This window comes from Hippichthys cyanospilos, chromosome 1 (assembly GCF_059441005.1).
Source record: "Hippichthys cyanospilos isolate Australia breed blue-spotted pipefish chromosome 1, RoL_Hcya_1.0, whole genome shotgun sequence".
In the NCBI taxonomy this organism is placed as follows: Eukaryota; Metazoa; Chordata; class Actinopteri; order Syngnathiformes; family Syngnathidae; genus Hippichthys; species Hippichthys cyanospilos.
Window position 1 is genome coordinate 20,502,186 of NC_142369.1, and position 16,849 is coordinate 20,519,034.

General features: G+C 40.0%; 3 protein-coding genes across 4 annotated transcripts; 1 reads left to right on the forward strand and 2 right to left on the reverse strand.

The window, feature by feature from the left end:
- Positions 1–423: 423 nt before the first annotated feature.
- Positions 424–1,690, forward strand: LOC148429628 (fatty acid-binding protein, liver-type-like). Its single transcript, XM_088420399.1, has 4 exons — positions 424–589; positions 666–838; positions 1,443–1,532; positions 1,606–1,690. Exons 1-4 carry the CDS (start codon positions 463–465, stop codon positions 1,654–1,656), a joined length of 441 nt encoding a protein of 146 aa, XP_088276525.1. The 5' UTR covers positions 424–462; the 3' UTR covers positions 1,657–1,690.
- Positions 1,691–3,407: 1,717 nt separating this feature from the next.
- On the reverse strand, positions 3,408–11,155 carry smyd1b (SET and MYND domain containing 1b). Of its 2 annotated transcripts, XM_088421322.1 has the most exons (10): positions 10,883–11,155; positions 9,763–9,939; positions 9,288–9,501; positions 8,238–8,368; positions 8,063–8,101; positions 5,375–5,570; positions 4,789–4,881; positions 4,534–4,697; positions 4,098–4,266; positions 3,408–3,615 (listed from the first exon to the last, which is right to left on the reverse strand). In XM_088421322.1, the coding sequence occupies exons 1-10, from the start codon at positions 11,002–11,004 to the stop codon at positions 3,451–3,453; spliced, it is 1,470 nt and encodes a 489-aa protein (XP_088277448.1). In that variant the 5' UTR covers positions 11,005–11,155; the 3' UTR covers positions 3,408–3,450. The 2 variants fall into 2 exon arrangements, with proteins under 2 accessions (XP_088277448.1, XP_088277457.1); XM_088421331.1 differs by lacking the exon at positions 8,063–8,101.
- Positions 11,156–11,747: 592 nt separating this feature from the next.
- On the reverse strand, positions 11,748–14,932 carry sprb (sepiapterin reductase b). The gene is made up of 4 exons (XM_088424118.1): positions 14,788–14,932; positions 14,491–14,722; positions 13,354–13,641; positions 11,748–13,202 (listed from the first exon to the last, which is right to left on the reverse strand). Exons 1-4 carry the CDS (start codon positions 14,884–14,886, stop codon positions 13,048–13,050), a joined length of 774 nt encoding a protein of 257 aa, XP_088280244.1. The 5' UTR covers positions 14,887–14,932; the 3' UTR covers positions 11,748–13,047.
- Between the last annotated feature and the right edge of the window lie 1,917 nt (positions 14,933–16,849).

Sequence of the window (16,849 nt, forward strand, 5' to 3'; positions counted from 1 at the left end):
AAAGAAAACTGATTTCACAAAACAATCGGAATTGCACATGAAGCCCTGCAGTGTGACCCGAGCCTTACTCATGCAACCGAATTGCTCTTGCATGCACAACAAATAGGCTCTCATGCAATTACATGTTCTCACACTAACACTGCTGAAGGATTCTCCTAGGTCACTGCTTCACTGAAACACTCTCACACACTATGCCAGCCTGGCAAGACAAACAGGCCACAACATTATGTATGCCTGCACACTGTGATAACTTCTTGTGTGTTTGCAGTTTAAAGAACTGCAGAACAACACATTGAACATGCTCATTAGTTCAGTTGCCTTTTAGAGGTCCATGAGAAGGACAGATATTAAGAACATCCTCCCTCCTTTTGTGCCTTATCGTCTGCAAGTGGCCTGCAGCCTCTGTAATTGGAGACAGCTGAGGTTAATCATTGCGGTGCGCCAGGGTGTGCGTGTGTGAATATGTGTGTGTATATAAGTCAACGCAATAGCTCGTTCTGCTACCTTCGATTGCCTGACACCATGTCTTTTTCTGGAAAGTACCAGCTGGAGTCTCAGGAGAACTTTGAGCCTTTTATGAAGGCCATTGGTAAGATTTGTTCCCCACCCTTTAAATTTACTGGTAGATTTGGGTAGATGTCACTCATCTGTGTAATTGTTCTCAGGTCTTTCTGATGAGCTCATCCAGAAAGGCAAAGATGTCAAAAGTGTCTCTGAAATTGAGGAGAACGGCGATAACTTTAAGGTGACGGTCACGACTGGCTCCAACGTCCTTGTCAACTCTTTTACCATTGGTCAGGAAGCTGAGTTGGAGACCATCACTGGAGAGAAGGTCAAGGTAAGAAAGAAGGGAGAAAAAATATAAGCAGCTACTTTGATGTTTTGTTTATAGTTGCCTGAATGGCTACTTTTTTTCTGAATGGATAAAACTATTTGTAGAATGAGCATGAAAATTAAATTTTAAATAAGCCATTGTGGAATTTTTGCCTTTTTTTTTTTTTTGCCTACGCAAGTAATTTACGTGTTTAGTTCAAAAATTCTAATTATTTTTCTGCAAAGGAATTATTTTCAATATGTTATAAGTACACCCACAAGTCTGAACACTTTTCTGATACTGCGTTTGTGGTGCAATATATAGGCCCCAGCATATATCAGAGCTCCAGCGTTTTTAGTTTTTATTTTTGTCCCTTACCACAATCTGCAGGCATGTAGTTAGTATTTTTATTAACATTGGCCAGGCTTGTAACAAGTAATCTTACTTTAGTTAATTTTAAATCATTTCTGATCTTATTTAAGTTCTTTTATTTGCAAATGTCATTGCTAATTTTGTTAAAATGCAAAGACAGCTTTTCAGCATAACACAAACTGTGTTGTTTTGTTTTTTTCATTAAACTGCAATGTTTTCTTCTGTAAAATTTGCTTCACGTTTTCTTTTTGTGAAGGCGGTGGTTCGACGTGACGGTAACACCCTGAAGGTTTCTCTGAAAGGAATAGAATCGGTCACGCAGCTGAATGGGGACACAATTGTCAATGTGAGTTCTTGACAATTCCCAAAGCTAAGTGTTCGATTGAGGACATTCTTAACATTGCTTTTCTCTTTTCCAGACGATGACACTCGGCGACATTGTGTACAAGAGGACAAGCAAACGCATTTAAGTCTGCACCTGGCAAAATAAAAGAATTAAATGCATATTTTTGTGGCTTGTCAAATGTCCAGGGTCCAACTTGTAATGTTTCCCCATACTTGAAGACTATTTTTTCTTAAATATACATAACATGATGTGCTTCTCAAATGTTAAAATTGGCAATTTTGTCTTTAAGAAAAGTGGCTGCTTCATTAGGTTTTGAAATTTAGCATGTGCTGCTTCATACTTTTAAAAGTACCTCCATAATAACATCAACATAATATACAGTAGTAAGCTTGTTATGTGAAATTCACAAAAGCTATTACTTTGAAACCGTCAGTATTAACCTGACAACAGAATCACTAGGCTGGTACTTTTTTATCTTTGAATACTTGTAGAACTCCTGAGTCTGAGAACTAAAAGCAGAAAGCATGATCAAATAGGTGTGGATTTGTGGTTTACTCAAATGCACAATTGCAGTGTATATCTTGTCAACCCTACAACCTTGTATCCTCTACAGCAAAAACCGCTCCTTTTCAAAACTTGTCCTTTAAGTTTTACATGGTTGCACATTAATCAGATGCCAATTTCCAGTGTGCCAGGAATAAAACATTACACAATCTTCTGGAGTCTATCTGGCACTGCTGAATAAAATCCACTGAGAGATACCACTACAGATAGTTCCAAAGTTTAATCCAACATCACAAGGCATCTTTTCTCCATCAGTTTTCTTGTGCCAGTTAGAGGTTACATGGTGTAAACAAAACTATACAGGAAGCACAGTGCTTCACTAGAGCAACAGTTTGTGATGAATACACCAGCTGCACCCGAGTCAATTGGCCGCGAAGCATTTCACAGGGGGTATACAATTTTTAAAAAAAAAAAAGGTTGGGAGCCAAGATGCAGCCTACTCAGAATCTCTGTCAAAGATTAAGTCAGAATGTCTCTAAATGTGCATATAAATGTAAAACAAGTGGAGCAAAAGTTTGTAGTATTCAAATAGTACTGGTATATTCTATAAATTGTGAAACACAGTTTTTAATCTTTGATATTGACAATTTCTGCTCCTTAAAGGCAGTCACAAATTGTATGTTTTATAACTTTGCAATAAGAATTCCACCCAAACCTATCCGTCTTAAAAAAAAAAAAAAAGTTCTAATCTGCTGCAGTTGAGAGCTACTGATTAGCTCTGTCTCCAATTATCTAGAAACATGGATGTTAAGAGGCTGTGGGTGTGGACAGTGGTCCCCAACCACCGGTCTGCGGCCCTATACAGGTCCGTGGATCAACTGGTACCGGGCCGTGTGGGCCGATCCCGAAACAATGTTTTGGACCTGATTTAGTTTAACAGTTGATTCATTTGTGCTTTGTTTGGCTTGATCTTTGTTTTTTAGTGCCACCCCTGGCCGCTGTTAATATTACATTTCGTAGTGAGAAGTTTGGTGTGGTTTTATCAAAAAGGTTGGAAACCACTGAGTGTAAAGGCTTTCTTTCTCTGTGCCTTGTGATTGTCTGGTGACAATTTCAGGTGATTGATCTGCTCCCAGTCCAGCTGGCACCCTAATGTGACACTACTGTATACACTATACTATAACACAGACAAACACTACTATAGAAAATGAATTAGGCCATCTCTGGAAAAATTCACTTGGGATGAACTCAGAGAGGCGTGTGAATCACCTGCTGTTGTGCTGTTAAAGTGGAATGTGCAAAGGACACACATCAATATGGGCATGAAGTTATCAGAACATCTTTAATGTGAAACATGAGACAAGCGCGTGGAACTAAAAGAGAGATGATGACATTCTGCTGTGATTTTTTTTTTTTATTTCCTCCTGTGGAACAGATTCTTGATTCCCTCCTCCATGGACTTGGGTTCATGCATCATGGTCATGGGTCTGTTCTTCAAGGCTGCTTCTCTCATACTGTGGTAGACGTACTCATTCTGCTTGAACATCCTCAGCTCCATTTCCGTCTGCACGCGCATTGACTGCAGGGGGAAAAGGGAGTTTGATGATAAGCGCGGAAGCATCGGAGCAGTGTTTTAAATCCAAATTTCTTTTCTGACTTCCAGATTGTCACTTCCAGATTGGCAAAATACTGACTCATTGTTGAATGCAACATTCCTCCATGTATTAAAATAGTCGCTGCAATGTTAGATCTTTTTTTTGATTACAGTCTGCTGATGTTTTTATTATTTTCCTTTTGTAGATTACTTTTATAGTCTTAAAGTTACAATTTTAGTCCTAATTTATATGTTTCCCCAACACTGAGAAACTCGTAACTGTAAAAATACTATTCAACCGTTGGAAAATAAGTTTTTTCACAAAATAACTTTGGTCTATGTATTTGAAATTCATTCATTCAAAGATCATTTCTTATTGCTAGGTTAAATGATCTGAAATAGTTACAATGGAATTGAAATTCGATCTCACACTGTGTCCGAGCTCAGTCTTGAGCCTCTTTTTGTACCTCCAAGTCCTTGGTGATGGGATGCGTGGGGCCGTGCGTGACCATGAGAATGGCGTAGGCCTTGCAGATCATCCCGTGGCCCACTTCAATCAGGCCGGCTTGCCAGTGGGTGACACCCGCTCGCATGGCCGCCATCCCCAGGGTCGGGTTGTTGGTGTGGTACAGCTTCCTGCCAACATTGAGATTGCCATTATCCGTGATCATGATTGTTCAAGCACAAAGAAAAAGCCAGTGAACAATACAGTTTGCATTACAAGGATTCCTGATTAACCCTAAAATTTTCAACAACAACAAAACATATATATATATATATATATATATATATATATATATATATATATATATATATATATATATATATATATATAATATATATATATAAAACAGAAAATATAAAAAAAGAATAAAAAAAAGAAAAAAAAACATCTCGACATACATGTAGCCGTCCACCATTTTGCGTGCGTATTCGGCAGCCTCTTCAAAGTACTGTAGGTAGGCCTGCACTTCACTCATGGTGCTCCACATCCTCAACAGGTAGATGTGAGTGTCAGCAAGTATGGGCTCCGTCTTCTCGATGCACTCCTTGCAGATCTTCACCACCTGAGCAAATGCACATTACAAATACTGCACATGTCAAGTGGCATCCATCTCAAAGGAATGAAGAAGCAATGAAGAAGCATTTTAGGGTCACCTCATGATAGTCGCCCTTCAATCGGGCCTGGTCCATTTTCTCCAGCATCTTATAACAATACTCGGTTGAGGCTTTCACTTCCTCGTCTGATGGCTGAAAGACGGCAAAAGGAGGAAAGGTTGACCTCATTTTATTGAGGATCACATTTTAATATACATAAGCTCATTCTCAGTGAGAAAATATGTACAAGCTGTAATAGTTTTGGGAAGAAAAGATATTTTGTTTGAATTGACTTTTCAAAACAATCTTTTGTCACATGACTCTTTCTCTCAATGACTATTAAAAATAGCATCATTTGTATTCATGTGTTTTTCTAGTTATTTTATTTTGATTAAAAAAAAAAAACACAAATGAGTGATTTGCTCTTAAAATACATTACTGCAGCCTGTTTCCTATTGTGTATTTAGCTGTTTGCATTCACGATAAAAGGTTAACCAATCTGGAACTATCTTTGCTTTAAATAACCGCTATGTCTCATCTCATGTTTCCCTTATCAGTGCCGAGTGCGCTACGACTAAACATAGTGTGACTCCTTCAAGCAAGTTTATCTCCTGCATTTTCAGGAGAGACAAAATGAAAGGCCAACCTTGACGCCATCCTGTTCCCTGCCTCCCATCTTCAGGTCGTCCTTGATGCGCTCCTTGCAGTGGTGGCATGTACAATCGAAGAAGTACTGTGTCTTCAGCAGCCTCTGCCTCTCTTCTGACACATTGATGAAGTCCACGTAGGAGACAGTCAGCTCCTCGCCCTCTGCAATATTACCCAAGGAACGCAGCTCGATCCTGAGGAGCGACGACAAAGTTCTGTTACTGCACCAATCGGCACTTATTTAAGCTTTCTTTGGATTATTGTTTAAGAGGATGGTCTTAGTGTTCGTGTGACGATTAACCCTGATTCATGCTGTGGTTTTTAGTCCAATCAAGTGAATGGTGAAGGAAGGAAGGACAAGGAAATATAGTATTGTGTTAGTGTTATTATTTTGCTCATTGTTGTGGATTAGATTTAAGATAGCAAAAGGTATGTGATTGTTTTAAATAAAAAAAAAAAGGTATTCTTTTTTAGTTTTTGTTGAGTTTGACAGCATACTTCATCTAGAAGTGATAACCACAGTGACAATTTTTTTTGAAGAATTGTTTGTTATGTCTAAGTCAAACTGCTGCTTGTTGTGAGTTTTGCAGTTTTGAGTCACTGCAAATATTGTACATATTGTAAATATTGTGCTTCAGCAGAAAGAAAAACACTGGCCATTCAATGGCTCATAACACAAAAAACTTGTTTATCGGGTCACTCACGTCTCAACGCATCACTGTATTCATTTTTTGTGGTGTTAGATTTGTCTAATGTAAAATATCTGCCTTCACCCAAAATAGGTTTGGAAGCACTTGTCTGGTAAAGAATGAATGCTTACAAATATACACGCTAAATCCTGCTACGTACTAATAAGCGTTGTTTTAAACATTTACAGCAAGAATTACATATTACAATTACGTTTACTTAAATCTACTGCATTGCAGTCGTTGTTTTAGTCAAGAAAATCATTTTTATTCATTGAAGTTCTTTTAAAATTACAATCTTACATGGCTTACATTTTAGAGTACATTAGTACAAACTCCTTAAATCTGGGCTCAAACGAAGGAAAAGGTGTTCAAGCTACATTTTGAAGGATTCATGGAGAAGATTTTTATTTTTACAGATTTTTACTGTTGGCATAACTCAGTGGTAGAGTGGTTACCTGCCAACCAAGAGGATGTGAGTTTGATCCCAACACCAGTGCGACCTTGTTGAAGTGTCCTTGACCAAGACGTTGAAAACCCAGTTGCTCCATTTAACCTTATATATATTTGACCTTATATCGACGACTATTAGCTTAAATTTAATTTGGAACTTGCTTAAATTAGGAATTTATGACTGTTTTTTGAACTTAGATCATTCTTAAAAACATGAAGAAAAAAGTCTTGAAAAATAATTCTTACCCCATTGGTAGATTTCTGTACTTAAAACAAGAAATTGTGCCTAATTTCTATAAGTCTTTTTGTTATATTTGGTGTGGCACTTTTTGCAATCAACATTATATTGCTTCACTGGTCACCTTTGGATCCGCTATATTATTGACCAGTGAAGCAATGTGTTGCCATCACCATGGCAACAACAACGAGCCAGCATAGTTGTGAAATGATTTTGTTCCATCACTGTCAAACATTTGTAAAGTTCTTTTGTTTTTTTTTAATGAGAAACATTTGTGGTTCCATATGGATTTTTATATTGCAGAACCCTACTTCATTGCATTATTATCTATTTACACATTGTAAAAACCTATGATTTGTTTGGATAGTTTGAAAATGTTGCACAGTAAGTGTTATAAAAGTGACACAACCAGAATGGTGTCACAAGTCCATCAACATTGGAGACATTGCTATTATGGTAAGATTCTTCTGTCACCATGGCAACAACTGCAATCTACAGTAAAAGTATCTACAGTAAAAATCATGTACAAGCATTGGACTCTTCCCACCGGTGAATAGTAATAGCATCACTGCTAAAACAACATGACAGCTGTTCAGGCTTATACACCATTATTTTAGACAGTGGTGTAAAACAATTTTACTCCAAAATACCACCTAAAAATATACTACTGTACTGCAACCTACATTGCTAGTGCCACCAACATCACTAAGAGGCAGCACAGAAACGTATTTTTAAATGAAAATAAACCAACTTTCATTAAATACAGACTAAAATCAACTATTTTCCACAGATAGGTGAAAATGTTACTGAAATGTTTAAACACAAACACTGCTTAAAGATTACATGCTCTTGTGTTCAACTTAAAAGTTGGATACAAGTGAACTGTACTGCAGCAGTTTTTCTTCCACGTGCCACCATAGCAAGATACTGTTGCTTTAACACAAAGTTTATTAGGATGATAACCTATTATCTGCCCTTTTTTTGTCACAATGCAAACATCTAATGTATGAATAATACTACACGATTCTTTCCACTCACACTGTACACACAAGTGAGAAAGTCAGCATTTGTGTAGATGAGTAAACAGATTAGAAGATGGATTAATGTGAAGATAAATGCAAAGAAAACATGGTTTACTGAGATGATATATGGTATACCGCATATAGATGATATAGGAAGTTAGCATCTTGTGTTAGCAGGATATTTGGAGGTAACCCTAGAAAGGCATAGGGTTGGGATGTGATGGGGGGTAGTGACCACAAGTTTTTTCTTAGACAAACCACACCCACAAGGCTAAGAGGTAACGCACCTCCGTTGAGAATGATATAAAGTATTCACAGCTGACTGACTGAAAGACAAACAGGGAGCATTTTTACACGCTCAAACGCACATAGACACACATTTATGCGCATATCACCCGAGTTCACACTGTAATGCTCACTGCCAGCACAAGTTAACCAGAGGTGGGAACACCAATGACTTACTTGCCGTGGTTTAGGATGACAGTACAGTTGGGCCAGCAGTCGTGATTAACCAGACACAGATTGGGGAACAGGCCCACTCCCACAGCCTGAAGCCCCCGCTGGTCGCTCACTGTGAAGCCGTTGCAGTTAATCTGGGAAGTACAACAGCGGAAACGTCCATTTTAAAGGGGAGTTATTGTGAGAAATTAGCTTTTTAATGGTGCGTATACAAATACTTGGGCCTCTAGAGAGCCTGCCCGCTTGTCAAGCGTGAAATTAAACTAAATCTTTTGTTATGTATGTGCTCATTTCTGAAGATGTCTGCGAGCAAGCCCATCTGCACTTGTGCCCACTAATATATAACAGAAGGGCTAATTTACATAATGCACACTTCCACATTAAGTTTCACAGTTTCTCTTGGTTGGAGTTGGTGAAGCTCCAGGGCTGCTACACCGTCTGAAATATCATGCAGACGCATAAAAATATGAACACTTTGACATCCCATATTATTGCGATGCCTCTGAGAGTATGTAAAAGCCTAAAGAAAAACTGAACTAAGTTTCTAAAAAGTTCAGATTGGTGGCAAACAGCATTAGCTTCAGACAACTGCATATAATGTGTGCTACCCGAGTGTTCAGTGAGACAAAAAACAAGCATGCAGATGAAAGCAGATTTCAGAAGAGATAATAGACACCTGGGATCTGTTACGCATCATAGTAGCACAAACAGAATCAAGTATTCTGTCGCAGTAAAGCGATTTATGATGCACCCTCATTTACTTCCGTCAGCACCCAGCCTCCTCGAAATGTTTCGAATTATTCTTGTTCACGTTTATTGTACATCGAGGGCTGGCAGTTATCAGTTAACAAATGTTTTAAGCAAGTCTTTTACCACAAATTTGGTATGAAGTTTATTCTTGTAAGTTCAAAAAACTTTCGGTGTACGTTGTGCTCCCACTTCAGGAACTCATTTTTAGTGTAATGACATTAAATGTCATAATAGTAACACATCTTCCTTTGAAAGACAACAACGCAGGTTATACAAGCTATATTATCACACAAGCACACTCACCACTCCAAATACGTGTGAGATGATGTCGCTGGTGTGCTGCTTGCTGTTGCGAGGCCAGTAATCCAGGAAGTTGTGGATGTCCACTTTGAACTCTTTCAGCTCATCTTCTGGCATGTCTTCGATGTGGTCTTCCAGTTGGTCCAGCGTGGTCAGCTGCGTGTCAGATATCACGCCGCCATCCTTGTCCAAGCGCCACATGATGCGAGCCACCAAGCTGCGCCGGAGGACAATGGCACTTAAACGCGAGGCAAAACTGAAGGCTCTCTGCTGAGAACAGATGCAGGCTAGATGGTTTGAAGATCCATCTGTCCGTTTTCTAGAGCACTTGACCCCATCAGGGTCAAGGGTAGGCAAGCACTTATTTCAGCTGACTTTTCACCATTCATTCACAGGGCATACGGACAAACGACCATTCACCCTCATATTTACACCTACCTATATTTGAACTAAATAGACACAGGTGTTCCCAACTCACCGAATGTTCTCGTTGGGTGCCTTGCCGTAGTTTTTGATGGCGGCGCATTCTTGCTTGTGTTCGGCCCAGCCGGCCCGCTGGCAGGTGCGGTCGCAGTAGTGAGAGAACTTGCACTGGCCACATCGCTGAAGCTTCTCTTGTCTGCGGAAACAGCTGTGGCAGATGCGGTCTGCAAGACTGCAAAGTATAGAGAATGTTATGATGTGCCTACCAGTATGAAGAGCAACTGAATATTTTTCATGCCTGGTATATGCAAGGAACATACTGAAGCAGGACACAAGAAAATAAACCCTGATAGGCTTCACAGGAGGTTTAGTCTGTCATTTGCATTTATATGCGGTAGCCAATCAAATGTTTGGAATCAACTTCAAGTTCACATGGTTTCACACACATAAAGACATCAAGAAATTTTAAGTGATTACATCTTTAATGGACAGCTGTGGCCTGAAAGTGAATCATGTCATGAAGCATCAGCAACATTATAAAAGTGAATCAGAAAATACAGATGTGCAAAGCTTTCATCTGGGCTGCAAGTGTCAAATTTGATGAATCTTTTCTCAATTGTAAGGCATATTCTCTTTTGGTCAACATTTTTTCCACAAATATTTATTCATAATGTCAATGACTCAAGCACTATACCACTTCAGCAATGTAAAAGTAACAAAAACGTAGAAGTAGTGAGTGTTTCCAAACTTTTGACTGGGGTTGTATATAAAGCCACTTTCGATAAACTATCATTGGACATCATACTTCCGTATAAGTTAGAAGACAGGTGTTTATCCAAGCCGATCAGTGGAGATTGTTATTGCTATTATATTTTCCTACATATGAGAGAAAATACAACAACAAAACAAAACGTAAAATAAATATCTACAAAATTGTCTATAGTCTCAAAACAACATTTCTCATAAACTTGGCCTGCTACAATGTGTGCCAAAAAGGTCAAGGGACAAGAAAAACCCAATTTGATTTTGAGAAATTTTGAGGAGAATTTTCCTCTTCAGTCACAGCAAATGTCCAATGGTAATTTAAAAGAAAGTCTGTGAGCAAATGTGTTTTTCTTCTAGAACACAATCACAGGATTTAAAGATACATACAACCCCTCCCGCAAAGCTCGTACCTGTCAAAGACTACAGCTGCGAGGCTGGGTTCGGAAAAAATGACATCTCCAGCCCAAAATTCCTTGTTAGCCTTGAGACCACGTCCCTTTCCAGGTGAGTCAAATATTGTTACATTCTCCATAGCTGCGGCACTGCTTGCTCAAATGCTGACGGTGGACCCAGTGGAGAAAGAAGAGGGGAGCGTCTCACTGGTAGCGGGTGACTGAAGTGTTCAGTCAGAGGTTGGGCTGCTTTTAAATCCAAACATCAATTCATTTCTTCTAGAAAGACAACTGCACATTGCATAGCAAAGGTACAAAAATAACCAGCAACTTGTTGAGCCAGACCACCGATGTTGGTTGGGGGTCTTTTGTCTGACAAATGTGATTACTCTATCAGAATTACTTGTCAAAATACTTGTAAATCAGATCAAAATTTCGTTGTGAGTCACACTTACTAAATGTAAATCATTCACATTTTTTGTGGAAGGATGTATTTGCCAATTTAAAAAACAAGACCCCCATGGCTCCCATGAATTGGTAGGTGCCATGTTCCACAAGGTTATTTTGGTCCCTCACTTGTTTCTGTCTGTCAGGAATCTGAGGTGATGTTGGACAGCTGCTAGAAGATTGACACACACATCCTATAGGCCCGCCCCCAAAAATCCTGCCACCACTGTTAATGTGTTTTTCTAACACATAGACACACAGATAACACACAGACGCGTGCACACAGTGCAGGCACACATCAGCCAGGCAGTAACTATGGTTGTAAAATGATGTGCCAACCAATAAACACGTTTTTGTTTACACACTTTATTTCACATGATTACAAAGTGTAAATTATGTGACTATAACTATAGTGTAATAGAGAAGGAAAGAAAAGTATAATAGATAATTGAACAAAAAAAAACGTGGTAAAAACCTTAAAGGTGAACTTGACTTGACATTTTCTAAATGTTTTAATGCTCATACAACTAATTAGCAATTGAATACTTCTCGCACAATTTAGTTTCAATTTCAAATTACATTAAAAATAGAAAAATAAAGGTGTAAAAAACATACATATATGTGTGTGTGTGTGTGTGTGTGTGTGCGTGCGTGCGTGTGTGCGTGCGTTTGTGCGTGCGTGCGTGCGTGTGTGTGCGTGTAGGTGTGCGTGTGTGTGTGTCCTTCTGAATTTTGTCTGTGGCCGCTGGTGGACAAAGTTTGGCTACACAGGTTTGGTTGTTGAACCTTCTGTAAACCAGATATATGAACCATTAAGTGCACCATACTGTACCATAAGAACAAAAGCTACATAATGTCTAGGATGACAACTATAATTCAGTTAAATCTATGTTTTTAAACTGTTACACATTCTGAGTGTTTTCAAACCTACCACAGCTTAGATCATTGCCACTGTAGTTACAGCTAGGGGTACCTGAAGTGCCATGCTAGGTAGAAAGCAGGCTACACCATAGAGCTCCGGAAAATGTTCTCAATGGCGAGCAACATTTTTTTTTTTTTTTTTAATTCAAGGAGCAGGATTTTTTTACACATGAGTTGACTGAAGCCTCCAGCATTCACCAACAGAGGGCGGCAACACATTGTGAAAAACCCATACATCATCAATACATTTCTTTAACCTCACAACCTCTTTGTCCTCAAAAGTGTCGCAGGCTTGCTGATGCCTATCCCATCTGTCTTTGAGCAATAGCCAATTGCAGAGTATAAAGAGACATACTCACGCACCTATGGGCAATTTAAACTGTCCAATATACCGAGTATGCTTGTGTATGGGAGGAAATCGGTATACATTTAGAAAACTCATGACGGAGCCGAAAGCGAACCAGCTTATTCAGAACTGTGAAGCAGACACATTAACCACTTCTACACTATGCCACCTTTAGGGTTTGTTTGTGAAAAAACACACCCTAAATTCCTTGGTGTCATTGCATCATCTTTCCATTAAAAAAAATAAAATAAAATCGAGATCTGCCCTTTCATTCTTTACAAACAAATGAGATTATCATGAGCAAAGTGCAGCAAGCAAAGCATGGAACATTACCGCCTTGACCCTTGAGGGGTAAATGTGTAATTTGTAATTCAAATGTGTAATTTTGTCCATGTATATGGCATGGACAGCTGGAAAATGATGCCTCTTTACCTAGTCCCACCTGCAGACAATGTGCATGCTGTTAAAATCACAACTCATAGAAGTCAAGGTGACAGCCTGTAACAAAGTTGTTGTCTAAAAGAACCCTTATTAGCTTGGTTGCAGAATCTCGGCATGGGTGCAGATGATACTTGGTGCCGGTCAGCCTCCGAATATCCTCCTGCATCTCTGTGTCCATTGGCCCTGGAAAAGGAAATATCCCAAAGTACCTTTAGATAGTTTAGATCCACCGGAAGTAGGAGCTGTCAATGAATGTAATAAATGGAAACAAAAAAAAAAAACAGAGGAGGAAGACAGTATTCTTCTTGTTGACAAAATTCAAGTCTGCACATACCCGGCGAGTAGCTGAGCACTTTGACGTTGGGATTCTCAGCAGCCAGCACCCTGAACATCATCTCCCTGGCCGCTTTGGCTGTGCAGTAGAGCACCCAGGAGGGCAGCGGCTGCAATGCAAACATTGAGGAGCAGTTGACCACGCTCCATCGCAGGTTATCTCGCGGTGGAAAGGCTTGCAGCACCCCCGCCGTCAGCGCTAGCACAGAGCTAACATTGAGGGCCAGGTAGGAATTGATCTGGTCCAACTCAGAGAAGTTCTCGAATGGGGAGATGTCGCCCAATGAGGCTGGTGGCGAGAAAAAAAAAAGAATCAGATTGAAATCTACTTTCATCTGAAAAGAATACTGAATCTGGGTCATTATTAGGTTTTTCCAGTAAGGCGATCACTCAAAACTTGCTGTGAGGAGAGCAAAAAAGTGGCTCAAGACGTAACACATTACGCATTTTAATGTGTTACACATTGTGTTTTGTATGCATTTTTAACTGATATTTAGTCAATTGCCATGATTCATATTCACGTGTTATTCCTAACACTGGCCATTGTCATCTGCTGGATGCACAGTCATCAGATTTTGTCATGCGCTTATATTGTATATTCGCAATAAGATTCACTCGACAAGGGTTGCATGAATGAGTTAAGCAGATCCTCGGCGATATTAACATGGCTACCGTACATGTCACATCGAGCACTTTGTCGTCCTACCACCAAGGAGCAAACCGAGGTTAAGACCCCAGCTTAAGAAATAGCAAGCGGGCAAATCCTGCAGCAGCAAGAAGGGCGGCAGCATTTGCAGCAATGCTGAATTTGTGTTATTTATTATTTATTTATTTAAATTTAATTTAAGTATTTGTAAGTATCAATCCTTGAAGCTGTGTTTATATGCTGCTTGTTTAAAAAACTAGCAATAAATAGACATGTTTGACCAAACATGATGAATTATTGTGATATCAAAATAATCATGATTATTATTTTGGACACAATGGTACTGGTGAATACTTTGTTAGATCCTTCTTTCATTTAGACAAATTCATGACACTTTATGGTTAAAGCATTGAAGCAATTTATCACCTGGCTCAACAAAGATGAAAGGGGACGGATATAAAACATTAGCGGTGGGATACAGCGTGATCTCACCTGCATTGTTGACAAGAAGCACGTGGTCTATTTCTTTTAATCGCTGCTGTCTTGCCATATTCAAGATGTCTTCCACACCCTCTTTAGTACCCAAGTCGGCTGCCATACAGTGAATGGTCAAATCCTGGATGTTGTTGAGGTTTTGCAACAGTTCCTCCTTCAGCTCCTGGAGTAAAGAACTGGAGCGAGCCACCAAGAGCAGCAAGGAACCCGTCTTGAGATTGTGTGATACCTGGAAGAACAAACAACATTGTCCCATCTCATGTTTTCTTTTTGCATATTGAGCTGAATACTTACGAGGTGTGCAAGTGCCCGTCCAAATCCCTTGGAGGCTCCTGTGATGATGCACATGCACCTTCCTAAAGTACTTGCACTTGCTTGAAGAACTGAAGACATTTTTCCTGACTTTTACTTCACTGAATGGTCAGAGATTAAATAAAAGTAAGGATGCAGAACAAAAGAGGTTTCACTCAGGAGATGAAGTGCATGTGGTGCTTTTATAGGCCCCCATGAAGAGGCAGCACAGACGGATTTCATGCGTGCTAGCGTTTAAATTGGCAATGAATCTAACATTTCACATTAAATACAAGTCAACAGCAATTGCAGGGATCAAAATTGAACTACACAGTTCTACTTGATATTTTCACCAAACATTTTTATTGGTCAAGCACGGCAGACATAGATCAATTTCCAACAATTCAAGTCTTAAAAAAAAACAAAAGCAAAACACGTTTCAACAGTTTAAGCCTTTTTAACGAGAGAAACCTCACACTGTGAAAAATGCTGTGTGTGCTTACTAAATGTATAAAGTGTGATGCAAATGGGATAACCTGCAACAATTTGTTGCAGCGTCACACCACACCTGTGAAAGGAAGCCTGATGCCACAATTGACAACCACGTGGGTCAAAAAATGACAGCCATAACTTTTTGGGCTTAAGGAAGAATTGGGTTTAACCTTTGGTTGTTTTGTTCCAAATGTTTTGCTCCAGCAGGTGTCAGTATTTGATGACACAATCTCAACACAGTATCAACACATTGTGTCAGTGTGCCAACGCGCTCCATACTGCCTCATCAACCCATCGCTAGATCAAAGTAAAGCGTACTTTTTATCTTCTCCAAGTCAATTACAACACTCTCTTTTAACGTCAGAATTTCGAGAACCTGTTCTGTTTACAGGTCCCGCGGCGCCTCCTAGTGGCCTGGCTCACTTCCGTTGTGCGTTAAGCCAATTTGCAGCATTTTTTTTCTCTCACAATTTTTTTTCAGTCGGTATGTGTTTATGTTTTTGCAATCGTTTTGAGCTTTGTAATTTTGCTTCCACTTTGTTTTTGTGAATGCACCAGGTACAATTTGCTGCGTTTAATGTGTTGGCAGTTGTTGTTGTTGTTTTTTATTCGTTTGTTTGCCTCACTTGCACTCGGTTGCAGCGCGTTTGCCTCAGTCGACCACCATGCTAAAAAAAAAACAAGGAGAGTTCAAAAGGTACACTTGTTTCTTTTCTCCCAACAAAATGAACATTTTTTTAACTCAGCAGAAAAACACACGAAGAGGACTGAGGGACCAACAGGGATGGATTTTAAAGATCATGGCGTCCTCTTGTGGCCATCAGACAAGAGAGCATCTGCGTGGAGAGGATGTATGCAGCATCTTTTATGTAAATTTGCTATTACGTCATTCTGGTTGTAGCCCAGCAAGAGTACAGATGTAAATATGTTTTGGGTTTCCAATAATCATTTATTCTCAATCACTGATCCTTATAAGTTCATCACTATACCGGACTCTTCATTAGGTACACTGACATCTGTTAGTGCAGGAGCGGGTAACATAAGCCTGTGAGCCATATTATCTCCCAGCAGACCCTGCATTTTTGATTACCGTATGTCTCAGTGCAGCTACGAACACAAGAAAAACGTCCTAGTATGATGTCTTCACGGCAGTTAGAACTCAGGTACTGCCTAATCATTTGTCCAACCCATTTCTACCTCCATTACATCCATCCATCTCCACACGCATCCGGGCCATCATCCCGAGGGTGTGCACCGACTGGCCGGATGCCAAAAGGGGGCGTTTGCATCACGCAGTCAGAGGGGCGGGTCCAGAAGTGGGTGTGTGTCTCTCAGCTGATGCGCGTATCAACCGAGCGACTCCATCATCAGCATCCGACGCTGACAGCGGCCGAGGACGACATCCCGAGCTGCACGGACGCTCGGCGGCATCGCACGATGATCGGGGCCCGCGGGAAGCGGCACTGACAGCGGAACAACAACACGGAGCACGCCTCCCCGCACACTGCAAAAAAAAATAAAAAAAATAGTGAGTATCGCCTGTGACGACGGAGCGCATCGCTCGGGTTGCTGG